Below are 20212 nucleotides of genomic sequence, written 5' to 3'. Positions count from 1 at the left end.
ACAAAACAGACAATAAAATAAACATAACACGTAACTAAACAAAAATATACTAAATTAAACTAAACAAAAATATTACAACATAATATTAATCCAAATTATTTTTAATATTATTGATTTTCAACAGGGGAAACAGTATAACAAAACGCCTACTAAATCCATATATATGCACACACGATTAATTTATATAGGCTACAACAAAACAGACAATAAAATAATCAGAAAACGTAACTAAACAAATAAACAAAAATATAACAACATTATAATATTAATCCAAATTATTATTATTATTATTATTATTGATTTTCAACAGGAGAAATGCCCACTACCTCCATATATCTTGATAATGTTAGATAACTTTGATAGAAAGGTATGTAATGAATTACAATCAACCAATCGGCTGTCACAATTAGATAATACCAATTTAGGTCAACCAATTGCCAAGCAATGCTTCATTTTGTTCAGTCTGTGGTGTAAAAGGTCACATTAGCAATTAAAGAAAAAACACTTCAGCTCAAAGTGTCTGAATAATCTTGGTCCCAAATTGTTATCAATTTTACTGGTATTCACTGTATGAAGAATTTTTGGGTATAATATGTCAGTTTACTTTATTTTGCTATCCTCACTTACATAAATGAACTAGTGTCCTGCACCCATTAGTAAAAAATATATATAGGCTATCTGTCTGAATAATTTTTGGTTTGACTGTATGCACAAACTATTAATTTATATACAACACAAACAATAGGCTACAATAAACATTAAACGAAACTAAACGAAAATATACTACATTAAATTAAACAAAAATATTACGACATTATAATATTAATCCACATGATTATTATTCATATTATCATTTTCAACAGGGGAAACAGTTACAAAACTACATCCATATGCATTATAATGGAACAGAAATATCTCGTAGAAATAACTATTACATAATTAAAACCCTTAAATACATACCTCGGGTCTTTAGCGACCCGAGACGTCCTTCACTACCCTCCTCCTCGTTCATTTTTTAAAGTTAGACATCAACCTTCTTAGTATTCCTCAATAAATCAATTTTAAACAATATAACAAGAAAAAATAATACAATTATAATTGAATGCCTGTTTTTCCACTAGTTTTTTGTCAAAATTGTATAGGGTCGCTAACGACCCGAGGTTTGTAAGATTGTATGTATTTTTTTTTCTGCACAATAATAAATGAATCTATAATGACGAAATAACTGCAATTTACCACTCACAAAGTCAAATGTCTACACAATGATGAAGTGACGTTTCACTCATACTTACTGCAGACTGAAAACGAAACAATAATAATTATAATCTGCAAAACTTGAAATGGCTCAGCGATTTACTGAACACAATCATATAGTGTCACTGTCACTTGATGGTGGATCTGGTGAAGGAAGCTGTCAGTGATCAAAATATTGATTTTCAAGACGTTGAAAATGAGTTTTGAGAATATGCGTGAGATCGCAAATATGATCCAGATGCAGAATGTACTGGGAAATGAGTTCTGACAAGGACAGTGGTGATGGTATAAAACATCTGCTCAAACTGAACCCTTACAAGCTCCAAAAGGTAACGCAATATGTTTTATTTTATTCTTCTGTAATTGTTACTCTAATATCAGGAGTTTTATATTATCGTGACAGGTAGAGACCTGTCCATGTTAGATATAGATCCCAGTAGGCCTGTCACGATAACTACTTTTTGTTTCGCGATATATCGTCCCAGAAATAATTGCGATAAACGATATTATTGTCATTTTAAGACTATTTTATGCCACTGAATATATAATCCTAATATAACAGCATAATAATGCAAGTAGACCTACACATTTTCAAATGATAACCTTTTAATTCTTTAGATCATGGAAATTAAGGGTAAAAAATATATTATCCTAAATAAAAAATAAAAAAATTGAATAAATAGTAAATAATGGCTTTAACACTCGTCATTCTGTGTTGACATTTATATGTGCACCGGAACAGGGGATTCGGCTTTGAAATCGAGTCCATTTGGGCTTATTCTTCCAAACTGTCAGTAGTTGTCAGGAAAACACTATAACGCCTCAAATGGCGCCATTTTTTCACCTGTCGATAACCGCTCTGTGTGTGAAGGAACTGCCCGAGAACCACTTTCGCCTCCGTCACGGAAAACATACAAGATGAGAGCACAATCGAGTAAAATGTTGGTGACATTCATTATCATGTAAACATAATGGGCGATATATTGCATCACAAAAAATTATTAAGGTCATGTACATATATTGTGCGATATATCGATATATTGATCATTGCGACAGGCCTAAAAACCCGAATATGTAAGAATGTTTGGCGAAACAGTCATGAATTTAAAAACAAAAAACAAAGATGTATTCAAAACTGTACAGTTGTTCTTTATAGAAATGAAGGAATCAGTCAGTGGAAAGCAATCTAATAAATAAGCTCAAGACATTATGCTCTGAGTTGGAGAAAATGTTTAGGCACATAATATCTGTAGAATATAAATCAGACTAATATTGCCTCCTGGTATGCCCCCTATTCAGCAAGAATATTTTTTAAAATGTAGGTTATATATAAAAAAAATCTATTTTATTAAAAGCCATTTAATTCCTTGTAACATTTCTAGAGGAATAGTGGTTAGGCATGAGCTTGTAAGGTTTGAGTTTGGTGTCACAGGCATTTTAGATAATGATTTATTATAACATAAGCCTACCCACTACCATGCTTTTTATATGAAATGTATGCCTAGAATTGAAATGCACACTTGTTTCAAATGATGACACTGGTGGTCAGAGCCTTCCGAACCGGTTGAGTTTTCTGAATCAGAAAGAGGCTTATGGGCTCTGCAGGTCACTTGACTGAAACAGCAACAATGTGCTCTTTGTGATCAAAGGCCAAACAACTCAATGCGTGATATAGTTGAATAAATGTTTCTTCTCACAAATAAGAGCCAGCTAGCACGAAGTCGTTCATTAGTCATCATTATAAATAACCATTAGAGGACAATCCAACTGTAATCTCACATGCAGAATTCTGAACTTGCGCCTTAGGTTGATCCAGTGGTCAACTGAGCTTATGATTGCCCTAATGACTGCACACAGACCTACCGCCCCTTCAAAGTTAATCTTTGCAGTGAGACCTAGAAGGCATGATGGAATAAACTCCTTTCTTTCGCACTCTAAAGATGCTATTAATGGACGAACTTAAAATGAACGAGCCAGAAGAGTCTACGACTTTAAGAAGAAAGGTAAGCTTTTATTTGAATTTTGATTTTACGGTCCACCACAAGGGCTCTCAGTGCATTATCCACAGGACTGAGTGTGGAAAAGCAATTGACATGCATGTGTTAAAAGACAAAAATATCCCAAAGACTTCTCCGTGGCTCTAAAGGGAATTTCATCCTGAATCAACTCTCAACCCATGCAGTTTGCACTGGTCATGCTCCGAACAACAGCATGATTGTGTTTCTGCTAGTATATCTGTTATGCACCTCATCTAGAGCTCTAAGAGCAGTTCTGTCCTAGGATGAGTTCACATTTCAGAGACACTCTGAATCCGTGATTAAGAGACGTTTGGAATATTCAGTGAAATGTTAAAATATTTTGGACGAGTTTCAAAAATGGGCAAAGAAAATGAAGAACTTAAGGAATATCATCCTTTACTTAAAGACTTCAAAGAACCTGTTCAACAAATAAAGGTATGCTTAAAATTATTCTTGCAAGTTTTTCATTTTTGAAAGACATATAACAAATTGTTTTATTTATTTATTATTATTATTAAAAATACTCAGTACTAGCAGGTAGTGTTGTAGTCAAGACCACTTAATCTGAGACCAAGTCGAGACCAAGACTTTGAGGGGTTGAGACCAAGACCAAGGCAAGGCGAGACCGAGTCAAGATCAAGACTAATGTGTGTTGAGACCAAGACCAAGACTTTGAGGGGTTGAGACCAAGACCAAGGCAAGGCGAGATCGAGTCAAGACCAAGACCAATGTGTGTTGAGACCAAGACAAGACCAAGACTTTGAGGGGTTGAGACCAAGACCAAGGCAAGGCGAGATCGAGTCAAGACCAAGACCAATGTGTGACCAAGACCAATGTGTGTTGAGACCAAGACAAGACCAAGACTTTGAGGGGTTGAGACCAAGACCAAGGCAAGGCGAGACCGAGTCAAGATCAAGACCAATGTGTGTTGAAACCAAGACCAAGACTTTGAGGGGTTGAGACCAAGACCAAGGCAAGGCGAGATCGAGTCAAGACCAAGACCAATGTGTGTTGAGACCAAGACAAGACCAAGACTTTGAGGGGTTGAGACCAAGACCAAGGCAAGGCGAGATCGAGTCAAGACCAAGACCAATGTGTGTTGAGACCAAGACAAGACCAAGACTTTGAGGGGTTGAGACCAAGACCAAGGCAAGGCGAGATCGAGTCAAGACCAAGACCAATGTGTGACCAAGACAAATGTGTGTTGAGACCAAGACCAAGACTTCGAGGGGTTGAGACCAAGACCAAGGCAAGGCGAGATCGAGTCAAGACCAAGACCAATGTGTGACCAAGACAAATGTGTGTTGAGACCAAGACCAAGACTTCGAGGGGTTGAGACCAAGACCAAGGCTAGGCGAGACCGAGTCAAGATCAGACCAGCACTCCTTAAATTCAAAAAGATCCACATTACTGGCTGAGAAATGACTTATTTTTAATCAATAAACATAATTAGAATATATATATATATACATATAATATCAAATGAAATCATTAACAACAAAATTCATCTTTGCACTGGCGGTGGTGGTACAGAAGATGCATCTGAATTGGTAAATTACAAATGCATAAATAATTTTGAGAATAACGTTTAAATGTTTTTATTTAATGTTTGCATAAAAGCAATATAATGTTTGCAGTCATGCTCAAATTTGTGAAAACAGCTCTCTTGCTCTTGTGATATTGTTTAACTATATCACGTTATAATATAAAAATCCAGATCTCATACAAATACTTTTTTGCAACAATATCTTGAATTTTGTGAGCATTTGTATTAATTTTGGTGTCATTTTTGACACAATCCCTCATTTCTGAACCGGCGCAATAAATAAATCAAAGTGGAAATAAGTTATTGATTGCATCTGGAGCAGTATGTTTTACATCCAATCACATTAATGATATTCATAATTAAATCAGACAATGCACTGGCAATTTAGTAATATCCCAGCAGTTGTGGTCTTGACCGGTCTTGAAACAAAATCCCGAGTCCTCTTAGTCTGAGACCAAGACAAGACCGTGGTCAAATGTGCTCGAGACAGAGACAAGACCAAGACCTTCAAAAAATGGTCTTAAGACCGGTCTCAAGACCAAGACCGGTCTTGAGTACTATACAACACTACTAGCAGGTTAAGGTATACTACTCAGCACTAGTTATAATGAACAGTGATGGATAGGATGTGAAGTTATCTTGCATATTGCAGAATTTTTTTTTTAGATTATTGAATTTATGTGGCATTTTTGCATATGCATATATTTGGTAACACTTTGCAATTAGGTTCCAACATTATTTCGTTTACATGAACTAACAATAAACAATATTTCTAAAGCATTTTAGTAATCTTAATGTTCATTTCAATATTTACTAATTCATATTTGTTAACATTATTTAACGCACCATGAACTAACATGAACAATTAGATTTTTAACAGATTAATAAATGCTTTAAAAATATGTAGTTCATGTTAGCTAAAGCATTAATTAATGCTAACAAATAAGACCTTATTGTAAAGTGTTACTATATTATTTTATATTTGTAATGTTGCAGTTTTTTTAATATAAATATTAGTTGTTAAGAGCAAGTTTAGATCAAAATCACTTCTGAATACGCACACACACACACACACACACACACACACACACACACACACACACACACACACACACACACACACACACACACACACACACACACACACACACACACACACACACACACACACACACACACACACACACACACACACACACACACACACACACACACACACACACACACACACACACACACACACACACACACACACACACACACACACACACACACACACACACACACACACACACACACACACACACACACACACACACACACACACACACACACACACACACACACACACACACACGCACGCACACAATAATATAATAATTTACCCTTTAATTTATGCTGCTTTTGTGAATTATTGTGGCCTTAGTTTAACAATGATACTACACTTTTGTTATTTGAAGAGGAGTCTAAACTAGGCCAGTGGTTAGGCATTAGGAGCTTGTAAGATTTGAGTTTGGTGAGGCAACAAAACATTTCCTTCTATTAAAAGTATTTTAGATAATCATATATGGCTAGACTTTATATAAAATGATGACATTAGTGAAGTCAAAATCGCTTCTGAACATGCCTTTTGTGTTAATAACTCCAGGTTCCCAGTAAGTATCTTCTTCTGGCTGTCTGGGCGGCTGGCCTTGGTGGAACCTTTCAGTATGGGTACAATATATCTGTCATAAATGCACCTACCAAGGTAAGAAATGTGTGAGCTTGTGCATCAAGTCTTTACCTGATTATTCATCCCTTTCTGTAGTTAATTCATCCCAATCTGTAGTTAGTTAATATTTTACGTGAATATGGATTTTGGTCCTGGTCACATTTTTGCTGAAAATCCAAAACCCACATTTGGGCTTTTTGGACTCTTTAATTGTTAACCCAGGGTCAATTTAACCATGTTTCACATTGTTTATATGTTACCCTAGATTAGCAATTGACATTCTAAGACATTCTTTCTTCTGTGAAACATGACAGAAAATATTCTAATAAAATATTGTTAAAGACAGGGTAGAGGGCCCTGTTTTGGTTGTCAATTTCAACTCAGTCACTTTTTGCAATGTTAAATGCACCCTTTCCTTTCACATAGACAGTATTTATTCCTTTGGCTTGTGTGTTTTCTATCAGGCCATACAGAACTTCATCAATCAGACATGGACAGAGCGCTACAACACTGAAATCTCCACACAGGTGCTCACTCTCCTCTGGTCCACCATAGTGTCCATATTCACTCTTGGTGGACTCGTGGGAGCGTCCGTTGGGGGAACTCTGGCCATTAGATTTGGAAGGTGAACGGAAGACAGAAATACTGTAGAATGTGAACCAAATTAAGTTTTTAGGGACAGCCTCGAGATTAATTTTCCTTCTTTTTTTTCAGGAAAGGGACACTATTGTTTAACAACACCTTTGCTCTGTTGGCTGCTTTCTTCATGGGTTTGAGTTATCCTACTAGCACTTTTGAGCTTTTAATCATTGGACGCTTCCTGACAGGAGTAAACGCAGGTAAGTTTAAAGCACATTTTTTATTCAATCACCATTAATATCATACACTATACAGTTAAAACTTTTTAATACTTTTATCAAGCAAGGATAAAGAATTTGTTGGTGGTGCCATTATGATAAATTGCATGTGTTTTTCCTAATTTGTTTGTATCTTCTAAATGACTAAACGTAAACGAGAAGCTTATTGAATTAAATAAGTTGCAAAACATTATGAACATTTGTTTGCGATCCCATAACTGACATCTCATTTGAATGGCAGGTATCGCGATATGTGTGCAGCCTCTGTATATTGGCGAGATCGCACCCAGAGCTCTGCGTGGAGCCATGGCCATGGGAACTTCCATCTTCATCACCGGGGGAATCTTAACAGGACAAGTGATTGGACTCAAGTAAGAAACAAAGGCATTAACACAATATGAAGCATAACAGGAAGGTCTAGCACAAGAGGCTGACAGTCTATGCAATTACCACTTTAGCGCAGAAAAGAGATTGTAAAACGAATCCATATGAATTGAGCAGTTTAGTCCACATTTTCTGAAGAAAACGGAATGAACCTCATTGGTTCTTGCTGAAGCTCAAACGTGCTGCATAACACACAAGAATTAACCTCATTGGTTCTTGCTGAAGTTCAAACGTGTTGCATAACACGAGAATGAACCTCATTGGTTCTTGCTAAAGCTCAAACGTGCTGCATAACACACAAGAATTAACCTCATTGGTTCTTGCTGAAGTTCAAACGTGTTGCATAACACGAGAATGAACCTCATTGGTTCTTGCTGAAGCTCAAACGTGCTGCGTAACATGAGAATGAACCTCATTGGTTCTCGCTGAAGCTCAAATGTGCTGCGTAACATGAAAATGAACCTCATTGGTTCTCGCTGAAGCTCAAACGTGCTGCGTAACACAAGAATGATCTTCATTGGTTCTTGCTGAAGCTCAAACGTGCTGCGTAACATGAGAATGATCCTCATTGGTTCTTGCTGAAGCTCAAATGTGCTGCGTAACACGAGAATGATCCTCATTGGTTCTTGCTGAAGCTCAAATGTGCTGTGTAACACGAGAATGAACCTCATTGGTTCTTGCTGAAGCTCAAACGTGCTGCGTAACAAGAGAATGATATTCATTGGTTCTTGCTGAAGCTCAAACGTGATGCGTAACATGAGAATGAACCTCATTGGTTCTTGCTGAAGCTTAAACGTGCTGTGTAACACGAGAATGAACCTCATTGGTTCTTGCTGAAGCTCAAACGTGCTGCGTAACATGAGAATGATCTTCATTGGTTCTTGCTGAAGCTCAAACGTGCTGCGTAACAAGAGAATGATATTCATTGGTTCTTGCTGAAGCTTAAACGTGCTGTGTAACACGAGAATGAACCTCATTGGTTCTTGCTGAAGCTCAAACGTGCTGCGTAACATGAGAATGATCTTCATTGGTTCTTGCTGAAGCTCAAACGTGCTGCGTAACATGAGAATGATATTCATTGGTTCTTGCTGAAGCTCAAACGTGCTGCGTAACAAGAGAATGATATTCATTGGTTCTTGCTGAAGCTTAAACGTGCTGTGTAACACGAGAATGAACCTCATTGGTTCTTGCTGAAGCTCAAACGTGCTGCGTAACATGAGAATGATCTTCATTGGTTCTTGCTGAAGCTCAAACGTGCTGCGTAACATGAGAATGATCTTCATTGGTTCTTGCTGAAGCTCAAACGTGCTGCGTAACACGAGAATGAACCTCATTGGTTCTTGCTGAAGCTTAAACGTGCTGTGTAACACGAGAATGAACCTCATTGGTTCTTGCTGAAGCTCAAACGTGCTGCGTAACAAGAGAATGATCTTCATTGGTTCTTGCTGAAGCTCAAAGGTTCTGCGTAACATGAGAATGATCCTCATTGGTTCTTGCTGAAGCTCAAACGTGCTGCGCAACACGAGAATGAACCTCATTGGTTCTTGCTAAAGCTCAAACGTGCTCCGTAACACGAGAATGATCCTCATTGGTTCTTGCTGAAGCTCAAACGTGCTGCATAACACGAGAATGAACCTCATTGGTTCTTGCGGACGCTCAAAGGTTCTGCGTAACACGAGAATGAACCTCATTGGTTCTTGTGGACGCTCAAAGGTTCTGCGTAACACGAGAATGAACCTCATTGGTTCTTGTGGACGCTCAAAGGTTCTGCGTAACACGAGAATGAACCTCATTGGTTCTTGCGGACACTCAAAGGTTCTGCGTAACATGAGAATGATCCTCATTGGTTCTTGCTGAAGCTCAAACGTGCTGCGCAACACGAGAATGAACCTCATTGGTTCTTGCGGACGCTCAAACGTTCTGCGTAACATGAGAATGAACCTCATTGGTTCTTGCTGAAGCTCAAACGTGCTGCGTAACACGAGAATGAACCTCATTGGTTCTTGCGGATGTTCAAACGTTCTGCGTAACACGAGAATGATCCTCATTGGTTCTTGCTGAATCTCAAATGTGCTGTGTAACACAAGAATGAACCTCATTGGTTCTTGCTGAAGCTCAAACGAGGGCTGCGTTCAGCCCCGACAAAACGTTGCAAAACGTTTTTTTAAATGGAAACGGTGCTGCGTTGAACACCCTGTTATGTTGAAGCAAGAGTTGCAACTATGGCAGCTGAGAAGGCCATTCTTTGTGTTCTTTTTGAGGAATTTTCGGAGCCTGATGAAATTGATATAAATACGTGTTTAATACTATAAAATACATACAATCACTGCCCTTGCCTTCGAGAATAAAAGACAACATTCCAATCCCATTTAATTAACCATTTTTATCTCCTGGTAATCAATTCTAATTTTATTTTATTTCTAGTTCTTACTTTTTTAATAGCTTGTATTTTCTTTCTCATTTTTATGTAAAGCACTTAATTACCATATATGAAATTTGCCTTGCAATGAAGCTAAAAATATAAATAAATACATCATCATGTTGATATATATACTGTATAATTTTTTTTTTTTTTTTTACGACAATCATGTCTTCTAATATCTTCAATTGTTGTATATACATACTGAGCTGCAGCTGACACATTTGTAAAAAAAACTTTACTTGGATCCATTGTGTGAGCTGTCTCTTTAATACCGAGTGGTTTATATACATGTTGCTGCTGAATGGGGTGACATTTTTGACACACCCACCAAACGAGATCAAACGCATCTCAAACCTGTTGCACACCGTTTCCAGGAAACATGACGTTCAGCCGGAAACCGCAGCAAAACGTTGCGCTCCGGTTTGAGCTTTGAACGTGCCCATGATGTGTAACACAAGAATGAACCTCATTGGTTCTTGCTGAAGCTCAAACATGATGTGTAACACGAGAATGAATCTCATTGGTTCTTGCTGGAGCTCAAACGTGCTGCGTAACACGAGAATGATCCTCATTGGTTCTCGCACATCAAGCAAACATGCAATCTTTGACTTTATACTGCCACAAGCCAAAGTGGATGCAGCATCACATAAAAGCAAACATTTTAATTTACTAAAAATACCCCAGGAGTATTTACCACCCATTATTAGTGTATTCCTCAACTAAGAATGTCTGATAATAGGAGGGTTACCAAGATCAAGTGACAGAAAAAATAGCCTTATGTACATTGAAGACTGGAGGGAAATTCAGCTTTTCATGTTCAAAACAGATAAAAATATTTTAGTTTTTACTGTATTTTTGATTAAATCAAATTTTTAACCGTAAAATCCAACAGTTGTTCTTACTAAGAATTTTTTAGTAAACTTTACTTAATGTCCAATAATTTGTTGAACTTACTTAAAACAATTAAGTAATCTGAACTATTTGCATGCTATGTCTTCGTTACTTAGAAAACTCAAGTAAACATTACTTGACTGGTTTGAGTACCATTTTGCCAAAGCAAAAAAAACAAGCAGGTGGATGGGCGGACGGGCAAAGTGTTTTTGAGGTGGTGCAATTTTGTATAGACTTATCACTAATTTCCTCCACTTCCTCTCACCATAATTGTGATTAGTGTTCCCTTTGGTTGGACACTTGGAACTTCATTCATATTATAGTAATTAACTTTCTAATGCAGCAATGCAACAAGAAATCATAGTTGTATGATTTCAAAAGAAGGGAAGTTATATATATAAAAAAAAAAATAAAAAAAAATAATAATATATATATATATATATATATACACATAAATAATATTTGTTAATTAATGATGTATAACATAAATATATTTAATGTTAAATAATGATCTTTTAACATTATTTTTACTAATATTTATGGCATAACCTTTTAATTGAGTTGATATAATCCCTCTATATTTGTCACAATATCATTTGACCATGCTTGAGTGTGTCACACAATGGTAACAAGGATTTTTGTATTTTTTTATTTATTATTAAAAATACGACCTTTACTATTTTACTTGCTGTCATTATTTGGGTTATACTGACAAAAGACAAATAGTAAAATAAAGCTAAAAATAGTAAAACAAAGCAATTAATTTATTCATGCCACAATGCACTCTGGGAGTACACTTCCTCAGATCCCAGATATAATTAAGGGGTTAGTTCACCCAAAAAGGAAAATTCTGTCATTAATTACTTACCCTCATGTCGTTCGACACCCGTCAGACCTCCGTTCATCTTCAGAACAGAAATTAAGATATTTTAGTTGAAATCTGATGGCTCTGAAAGGCCTCCATTGGCTCAATTGCACCGTTCACTCTCAAGACCCTTAAAAGGTACTAAAGACGTCGTTACAAAGTCCATCTCACTACAGTGGTTCTAAAATAACTTTATGAATCGGCGACAATAGTTTTTGTGCGCAAAAAAACCCTAAATAACGACTTACATAGTGATGACGATTTCAAAACACCGCATCATGAAGCTTCGAAGCGTTATGAATCACTGAGCCGAATGGATGATTCGGATCGCGTGTCAAACCACCAAACTGCTGAAATTTGGCGATTCAAACTGCTGAATCGACTCAGTGATTCATTACGCTTCGAAGCTTCATGATGCCGTGTTTTGAAATCGTCATCACTATGTAAGTCGTTATTTAGGGTTTTTTTTGCGCAAAAAAACTATTGTCGCCGAGTCATAAAGGTATTTTAGAACTACTGTAGTGAGATGGACTTTGAAACGACGTCTTTAGTGTCTTTTAAGGGTCTTGAGAGTGAACGGTGCAATTGAGCCAATGGAGGCCTTTCAGAGCCATCAGATTTCAACTAAAATATCTTCATTTCTGTTCTGAAGATGAACGGAGGTCTGATGGGTGTCGAACGACATGAGGGTAAGTAATTAATGACAGAATTTTCATTTTTGGGTGAACTAACCCTTTAAGTTGACAAAACTTAAACGGTTTAAGTAAGAACAGCTTAATGCAGCTTAATTAAGCTTAATTAAGTAATGCTTACTTAATTGTTTTTAGTACCTGTAGACTATAGATAAGTAATAAATAAGTGTTGAATGGAGTTCAGTTGTTGCTTTTGTCTTCACTTATTTTTTTAAGTTCAGCTTACTTGAGAATTTTAAGGCAATCGGTTTCCTAATATTTTCCTAGTAATGTGAGCACTAATAACAAGTTAACATAACTAATACTGTAATTTTGAGTTAAGTATACTTCATTAACAAGTTTTCTGTACAAATTGTGTTAAGTTTAACCGACAAAAAAATAATACTCTGCTTTACTTGAAAATTTTAAGGCAATCGGTTTCCTCACTTTTTCTAAGTAAAGTCAACTTATTATGTTTTACAGTAGCATAAAAAATATTCCTCTTCACTAAATCGACATGAAGTAAAGGTTTTAAGACTCTTCTCTCTCTCTCTCTCTCTCTCTCTCTCTCTCTCTCTCTCTCTCTCTCTCTCTCTCTCTCTCTCTCTCTCTCTCTCTCTCTCTCTCTCTCTCTCTCTCTCTCTCTCTCTCTCTCTCTCTCTCTCTCTCTCTCTCTCTCTCTCTCTCTCTCTCTCTCTCTCTCTCTCTCTCTCTCTCTCTCTCTCTCTCTCTCTCTCTCTCTCTCTCTCTCTCTCTCTCTCTCTCTCTGTTTGTGTCTGTTTGTCAGAGAGTTGTTAGGTAAGGAGGAGTACTGGCCCATACTCTTGTCCACCATCTGTATTCCAGCCGTAATGCAGCTGCTGATTCTGCCCTGGCTCCCTGAGAGCCCTCGCTATCTGCTCATCGACCGTGGAGATGATGTCGCCGGCACAAAGGGTACAAAATGGTTTAATAATGTGTTTGCAATTGCACGTTGTAGTGCTATTGGCATGTGGTTGGATTGGATATACCCATTAATATACATTTTTACTGGTTGTTAAAGACAGTGATAAAGCTCAACGTATTTGTCCTTAGTTTTCCTGTTGTCTGTCTGCTTTCCTCCAAAATAAACATACCTTTTTTGTGGAATCAGTTGATGAATTGCTGAGGTCAGTTAAAGAAATAGCAAAAGTCTGGGGGCGGTAAGCAAGGCTGCATTTATTTGATAAAAAAAGTTAAATAAAAACAGTAATAGTGAAATATTATTACAATTTAAAATAAGTGTTTTGTTTATTTGAATATATTTTAAAATGTAATTTATTCCTTTGATGCAGAACTGAATTTTCAGCATCCATACGCCAGTCTTCAGTGTCAGTGTTTTATTTGCTGCTCAAGAAACATTTCTTATTATTATCAATGTTGACGAAATGGCAGCCTAATATTTTTGTGGCACTTTCTTTTAATCAGTTCAAAATAATAGCATTTTTTTATTATCTTTTGTAACTTTATACATGTCTTTACTGTCGCTTTTGATCGATTAAATGCATCCTAGCTTAACAAATGCACTAGTTTCTTAAAAAAAGCTCAATCTTACTAAATAGGGAGTGATATGCCAAATGAAGAAGTTCGAAAATATCAGAATGAAATATCAACTGTTCTACAAACTTTCCCAATGTGCTTCATGTGATAATTCAGAAATAGTGCCGGGTAAGATTGCATTTAACTGAAAAAAAACCGAATGAATGTATTAAGATATAGTAGATATTAATCAACAACCAGGTAAACAAACCACAAAATCAGCATGTAAGATTTCGTGCCAGGAAATGACTGGTCAAAAATGTCTGTTTCCTGCTTGTTTTTAATCTGTTTTTCATGTTTTGCTGGCAAGCAAGGTCATAAGACGTGATTCCAAATGCATGATTCCATTGAAGTGAAGATGATGTTCTCATCTCAGCCGTGTATAACCCAAAAATCTAAACATTTTAAGACTGAAGCGAAAAATCTCATTGATCACTCTTGAGCAGATGTTGTGATGTGAGCACTCTGTAGGAAGCTAAATCAAACCAGTTGAGCCGTAACCAACAACAGAATCTTGTGAGTAAAGGAATGTTATGCCCTTTGTCACTTTCTTTCAGCTCTAATGTGGTTCCATGGGTCGGATAAGTACCATGGAGAGAAGGAGGACATAGAGAGAGAGAGGGACAGTGCGATAGGCATTAAACCCAAGAAGCCTTGGGAGCTTTTTAAAGACAGCAGTCTTCGCTGGCAGCTACTGACCCTCTTCGTGATTCACACGTCCCAGCAACTCAACGGCATCAATGCGGTGTGTATCTCACTCAGACACCCAGAAACAATAACTTCACATTAATGGCTCGAAATATAAAACGATTAGGCTAGACTGCTAAATATGTGCACTGTTAAAACAAAAATAACACACCCGTCCTCCAAAATGGCATGTGACCGGCCTGCTGTGGATTAAACCCTGATTTCTTCTCTGAGCAAATGAATCGTTTAGATTTCATCTTTGAGGCTGACATTTATCTCAGCTCATATAACGGGCATGAAAGTGATTTTGCACACATACTTAAAAGCTTTTCTGGAATGTCATGTGAGATAGTCAAATCTGAACCATGTACAATGGGCCCAAACATTATTTAGACACTTTAAGCACTATTGAAAAGGAAATATATGAATGTCATTGCATTAGATAAAATATCAAACCAAGAGATAGAGAAGAAAAGAGCACGAATGCACATTTCAGAAACACTTTTGTTATATATATAAAAAAGATATACCGTTCAAAAGAAAAACGGATGATAGACACATTATTAAAATTACAGAAAAACCATGCATGCATAAATCATTTTATCCAAAAACTGTTCATCATAGCATAATCGACAAACGGTTATAATAGGCTATAAATCATAATTTGTTATTAAATTAAATGTAACTTTAACTTATAACCTTACAGTGATTTTCCACCATTGCACGAACGGTTCCAGTTGCATTTCCACACAACACGATTACAAACTGTTTCCAACCTGGGTTTCTCGAGGCTGATAAACTCATACAATGTATATATAGTATTATGCATATAATATTATGTCCTTTGTAGCTTGTCTGGGAACGTTTATCTTGCAAGACGATGTGTCATCATCCTCCATACTGCGTTCACTCCAGTGTTTACCTTTTAGGAACGTCACCTGTAAAATTTGAATGCAATGAGCTTGTAATCATGACTTCAGCTCATCGCATTCAAATTTTGACTTGGGAGGGCGTTCTTGTCCAATTTTTTAACTAGCTTTTACGATAATTCCGATAGCATGTGAAGGCAGCATTAGGCACAACACAGAGTGGAACTATTACGTTTACAGTGGCTTCATAAATGAACTAAAACCCACTGTAAAAAATGTACTGTAAATTTACAGCAACTTACTGGCAATTTTGGTTGCCAGTAAGACTGTAAATTTACAAGGGTACTGTAAATCATTAATTACAATTGTACTGTAAAAATACAGCACACTCCTGAATACATACTGTAAAATTAACTCCCTTTTTTACAGTTGTTACTGTAAAATTGCAGTAGAAATAATGTATGTACACTGTAAAACATGTACTGTACAATTTACAGGAATTTACTAGCAAAAAATCCTGTAAAAAAATTTGTTAATTGATGTAAAATTTATTTTAGAATAATACTGTACTGCAAAGCAATTTACAGTTAAGTTTTAAAAAAAACCATTTACATACTCTTAACTCAAATAATATATATAGAATCAAACCATGATTTTATTTGTGCAAGTTTTACTTTGAAAAATCTACAAGTAAATAATACAATAGCTATCATGTTGACACCATATAGAAGTAAGTAATACACCATATGAACACAGAGACTTCAATACTTGGTACACAATACACAATGTCGGTAACATTCGATATATCGATTTTAGTATGACTGTGTCATTTTGAGTAGAAAATGAGTAGAAAACTTCAGATGTCACAAAATCGCAAGTTACTAAACCTAACAATAATATGTGAACTAACTTATAACTAACCAGATGACTTTAATTCTGTTTTAAAGGGTTAGTTACCCAAAAGTGAATATTCTGTCATTAATTACTTACCCTCATGTCGTTCGACACCCGTAAAACATTATTGTAGACAGTGGTTCTACAATAACTTTATGAAGGGACGAGGATAGTTTTTGTGTGCAAAAAAAACCTAAATAACGACTGATTTAGTGATGACCGATTTCAAAACACAGCATCATGAAGCTTTGAAGCGTTATGAATTAGCGAGTTAATTCATAATTCGGAAATACGTGACTTTGGCGATCCAAACCGCTGAATCGACTCACTGATTCATAACGCTTCGAAGCTTCATGATGCAGTGTTTTGAAATCGGTCATCACTGTATAAGTCGTTATTTCGGGGGTTTTTTTGCGCACAAAAACTATTCTTGTCGCTTCATAAAGTTAGTGAGATGGACTTTGTAACGACGTCTTTAGTACCTTTTATGGGTCTTGAGAGTGTAAAGTGCATTGTGCCAATGGAGGCCTTTCTGAGCCATCGGATTTCAACTAAAATATCTTCATTTGTGCTCTGAGGTCGAAGGTCGGAGGTCTTACGGGTGTCGAACGACATGAGGGGAGGTCATGAATGACAGAATTTTCATTTTTGGGTGAACTAACCCTTTAATGAAAATAATAATTTCGTTGGAAGTCACCATGATGGAGATGTGTTTGCTTTAGTTGGGCTCTTGACCCTTGACTCTTTAACATTAGTACTTCTCGGGCTGCTTTAACTGTGTGTGTGTATATATATATATATAAAACAACACATGGAACCCCTAAACTAAAGGGACATTTGCAAAAATAAAAATATACAGACTTTCGCATGCTCACAAGAAACTTTCGCATGCGCACATGAAATTTACCTATTTCATTTGTGCATCACATGAAGAAAGCGAGAATATGGATGCACAATAATTAATAAAGCTGTATTTGCTCAAAATGTGGCTTTCGTTATGGCAATAGTATAGGCTCTCCCTAATACCCCGGCCTTATGTCCACTTTAACACATACTGTGACGGCCCTGAAAAGTAGTTATACCCTGTGTCTAAAGTAAAATTTTAGTCCAATGTGATAACGTTAATTAGCTAACTCCAGGTCAAAATGACCCAAACACAACCTGAGGGTTAAAAACAGTTCAAATTCACGGGATCAACTTGAAAAGGAAATTTCCTATTGAAAATGACTGGATTTTGCTCTTGAAAATGTATTGTCATTGTTCAAAGTCACACAATTTTAGATCTGTGCCCATGTGTGACCCCAGTTGATAGAGATTTCTCTCCCTTCAGATTTATTTCTATGCAGACTACGTGTTCACCCAGGCTGGGATTCCAGCTGACAAGATTCCGTACGCTACAGTGGGAACCGGAGCTTGTGAGTGCATCACTGCACTGACGTGTGTAAGTCTGGGGTTTGTATACCAGCTCAAAGTCCTTGTTAATCTCAGAAAGCATTTTTTGGCATAAAATAGTTTGGCATATGCGTGTTGATCCAGAGACCACATAGGGCTGATCTTACAAATTGTGCTCCAGCCTTTAGAATTAGATGTATTAAGATTTTAGAAAATGACACTATATGAACCAGATGTTAAAGATGTTTGTGTGTGTTTCAGGGTCTTCTGATTGAGTCTTTGGGAAGAAGAGCTCTGATTATCGGTGGATACTCTCTCATGAGCCTGTGCTGTGTCTGTTTCACCATCGCACTGACTTTTCAGGTTAATAGTGACCTGATACTTTATAACCAATTCTATATGCTAAAACTACCACTTGCATAACGTTTGTGATCTTATTTGTTTCAATATTTGAATGTATGCAGATTTAATGAACTGTGTTCAATTCAATTCATACATGTATCAAATATATGTTGTAATATCGTAAAACGCAAGTTATTGATGTGTGTTTGTTTCTCCCTCACAGGAGTCTAGCCCTTGGGTTCCCTACCTTAGTATGATCTGTGTTTTTGCCTTTATCCTCAGTTTTGGCCTCGGACCAGGTGAATGAATTAGTAAAAAAAAGAAAGAAAGCAAAGACAGATTTTTCTAAATATTGTTGTATTATGGTGCATTGACACACTAGTTTGATCAGTGATATCTGTACTTTGTGCTGTAGGTGGTGTGACAAACATTTTAACAACAGAGCTGTTTACCCAAACCGATCGGCCTGCCGCGTACATGATTAGTGGTTCTATCAATTGGACTTCTTTCTTCTTAATCGGCATGATCTTCCCATTTATTGTGGTATATACAAATGCCTTTTTTTCATCCGTTTTAGAGAAGTGCATAGTTATCTAAAAAGTTTTTTTTAACAATGTTACATTTTTCTTTATCTCCCCCAGAATGGCCTAAAGCAGTACTGCTTCCTTGTTTTCCTCGTTGTCTGTTGCTTGGTGGCCACGTACATCTTCTTTGTGGTCCCAGAGACCAAGAACAAGACATTTCTGGAGATTCAGAATGAGTTTCGCTCTAGAAAGAAGCTCAAGGCTGCCAATGGTACTGAGGGCCCTCTACTGTCCACACCAATGTGAAACACACAATACATTCACAAAGCACTGCATTTGAATAGGCTATTTGAAAGGGCGTTATAAAGTCAGTGTATTTGCATGCATAAAATGTGACAAAATGCATGGAAATGTGAGAGCAGCAAATATCTGAAATAAACAAACAAGTAATAATACTGTACTATAGTATAGTGGTTTGTAAGCATGTGATCAGTTATTCACACACAGACTGCACTAAATCATGTGCCTTCAAAATGAATACTGTCTTTTACATCAATGGGAGTCACATGATGAGGGACTTTCAATAGTATCAGTACATCTTGGGTGTTTTAAAGAAATGAATATGGAAAAATATTAACTATTTAGAATCAGTGTACTTGTACGGTACAGGTTTCTGTAATTACTTTTATCTCTAATTCTGTAAAATGGATCCATATTATGGCCTTTTGCGAGAAACAGACATCAAATGAAATCTATGCATAAATCATGATTGAAATTATTTGAATGTCAACACAAATAAAAGACATGACAATAAAAGGAAATGTTTTCACAAGACATAATGCTTTGTATTTTTTCCAGTCAGTTTTCTTTTATTTTCAACATTCTTAAAGTTTGCTGATATTTTACTAACTCACTGAATCTTTTACTTCATTTTAATGTCAACAATTTTTAAAAATATAAATCTATGACGTTAAATAAAATATGTTTTCACAAATGCAAAAAAGGTTTATATATATATTTTTTTCTGAATCAGGGATGTATTATTCTTAACCTATTTAACTTTATTATTTTGAACAATAATAATCAATATCGTTTAATTATCTCATGAAATCTCTGCATAAATCATGCTTGAAATTATTTGAATGTCAACACAAATAAAAGACATGACAATAAAAGGAAATGTTTTCACAAGACATAATGCTTTGTATTTTTTCCAGTCAGTTTTCTTTTATTTTCAACATTCTTAAAGTTTGCAGATATTTTACTAACTCACTGAATCATTTACTTCATTTTAATATCAACAATTTTTTTTAAATATAAATCTATGA

The 20212-nt window shown here is 36.2% G+C and overlaps 1 protein-coding gene across 2 annotated transcripts; it reads left to right on the top strand.

Annotated features, from left to right (window-relative positions):
- Positions 1-2943: 2943 nt before the first annotated feature.
- Positions 2944-20073, top strand: slc2a11b (solute carrier family 2 member 11b). 2 transcript variants are annotated; one of them, XM_079815835.1, is made up of 12 exons: positions 2944-3257; positions 6467-6565; positions 6994-7154; positions 7244-7368; positions 7628-7757; positions 13407-13555; positions 14734-14921; positions 17957-18067; positions 18280-18381; positions 18584-18659; positions 18776-18903; positions 19002-20073. In XM_079815835.1, the coding sequence occupies exons 1-12, from the start codon at positions 3195-3197 to the stop codon at positions 19188-19190; spliced, it is 1521 nt and encodes a 506-aa protein (XP_079671961.1). In that variant the 5' UTR covers positions 2944-3194; the 3' UTR covers positions 19191-20073. The 2 variants fall into 2 exon arrangements, with proteins under 2 accessions (XP_079671961.1, XP_079671960.1); XM_079815834.1 differs by having other exon boundaries at positions 3140-3707.
- The last annotated feature ends 139 nt before the right edge of the window (positions 20074-20212 follow it).

The sequence above is a fragment of the Gobio gobio genome, assembly GCF_949357685.1.
Source record: "Gobio gobio genome assembly, chromosome: 4".
Classification (NCBI taxonomy): domain Eukaryota; kingdom Metazoa; phylum Chordata; class Actinopteri; order Cypriniformes; family Gobionidae; genus Gobio; species Gobio gobio.
Note: the sequence above shows the minus strand (reverse complement) of the source record. Positions and strands in the feature narration are given on the sequence as shown.

Excerpts from the sequence above, each read along its gene's own strand:
- slc2a11b (XM_079815834.1), top strand. The coding sequence starts at position 3,600 with ATGTTAAAATATTTTGGACGAGTTTCAAAAATGGGCAAAGAAAATGAA. Across the intron at positions 7,155-7,243 it reads CTGGCCATTAGATTTGGAAG|GAAAGGGACACTATTGTTTA; the intron begins GTGAACGGAAGA and ends CTTTTTTTTCAG. Across the intron at positions 14,922-17,956 it reads AACTCAACGGCATCAATGCG|ATTTATTTCTATGCAGACTA; the intron begins GTGTGTATCTCA and ends CTCTCCCTTCAG.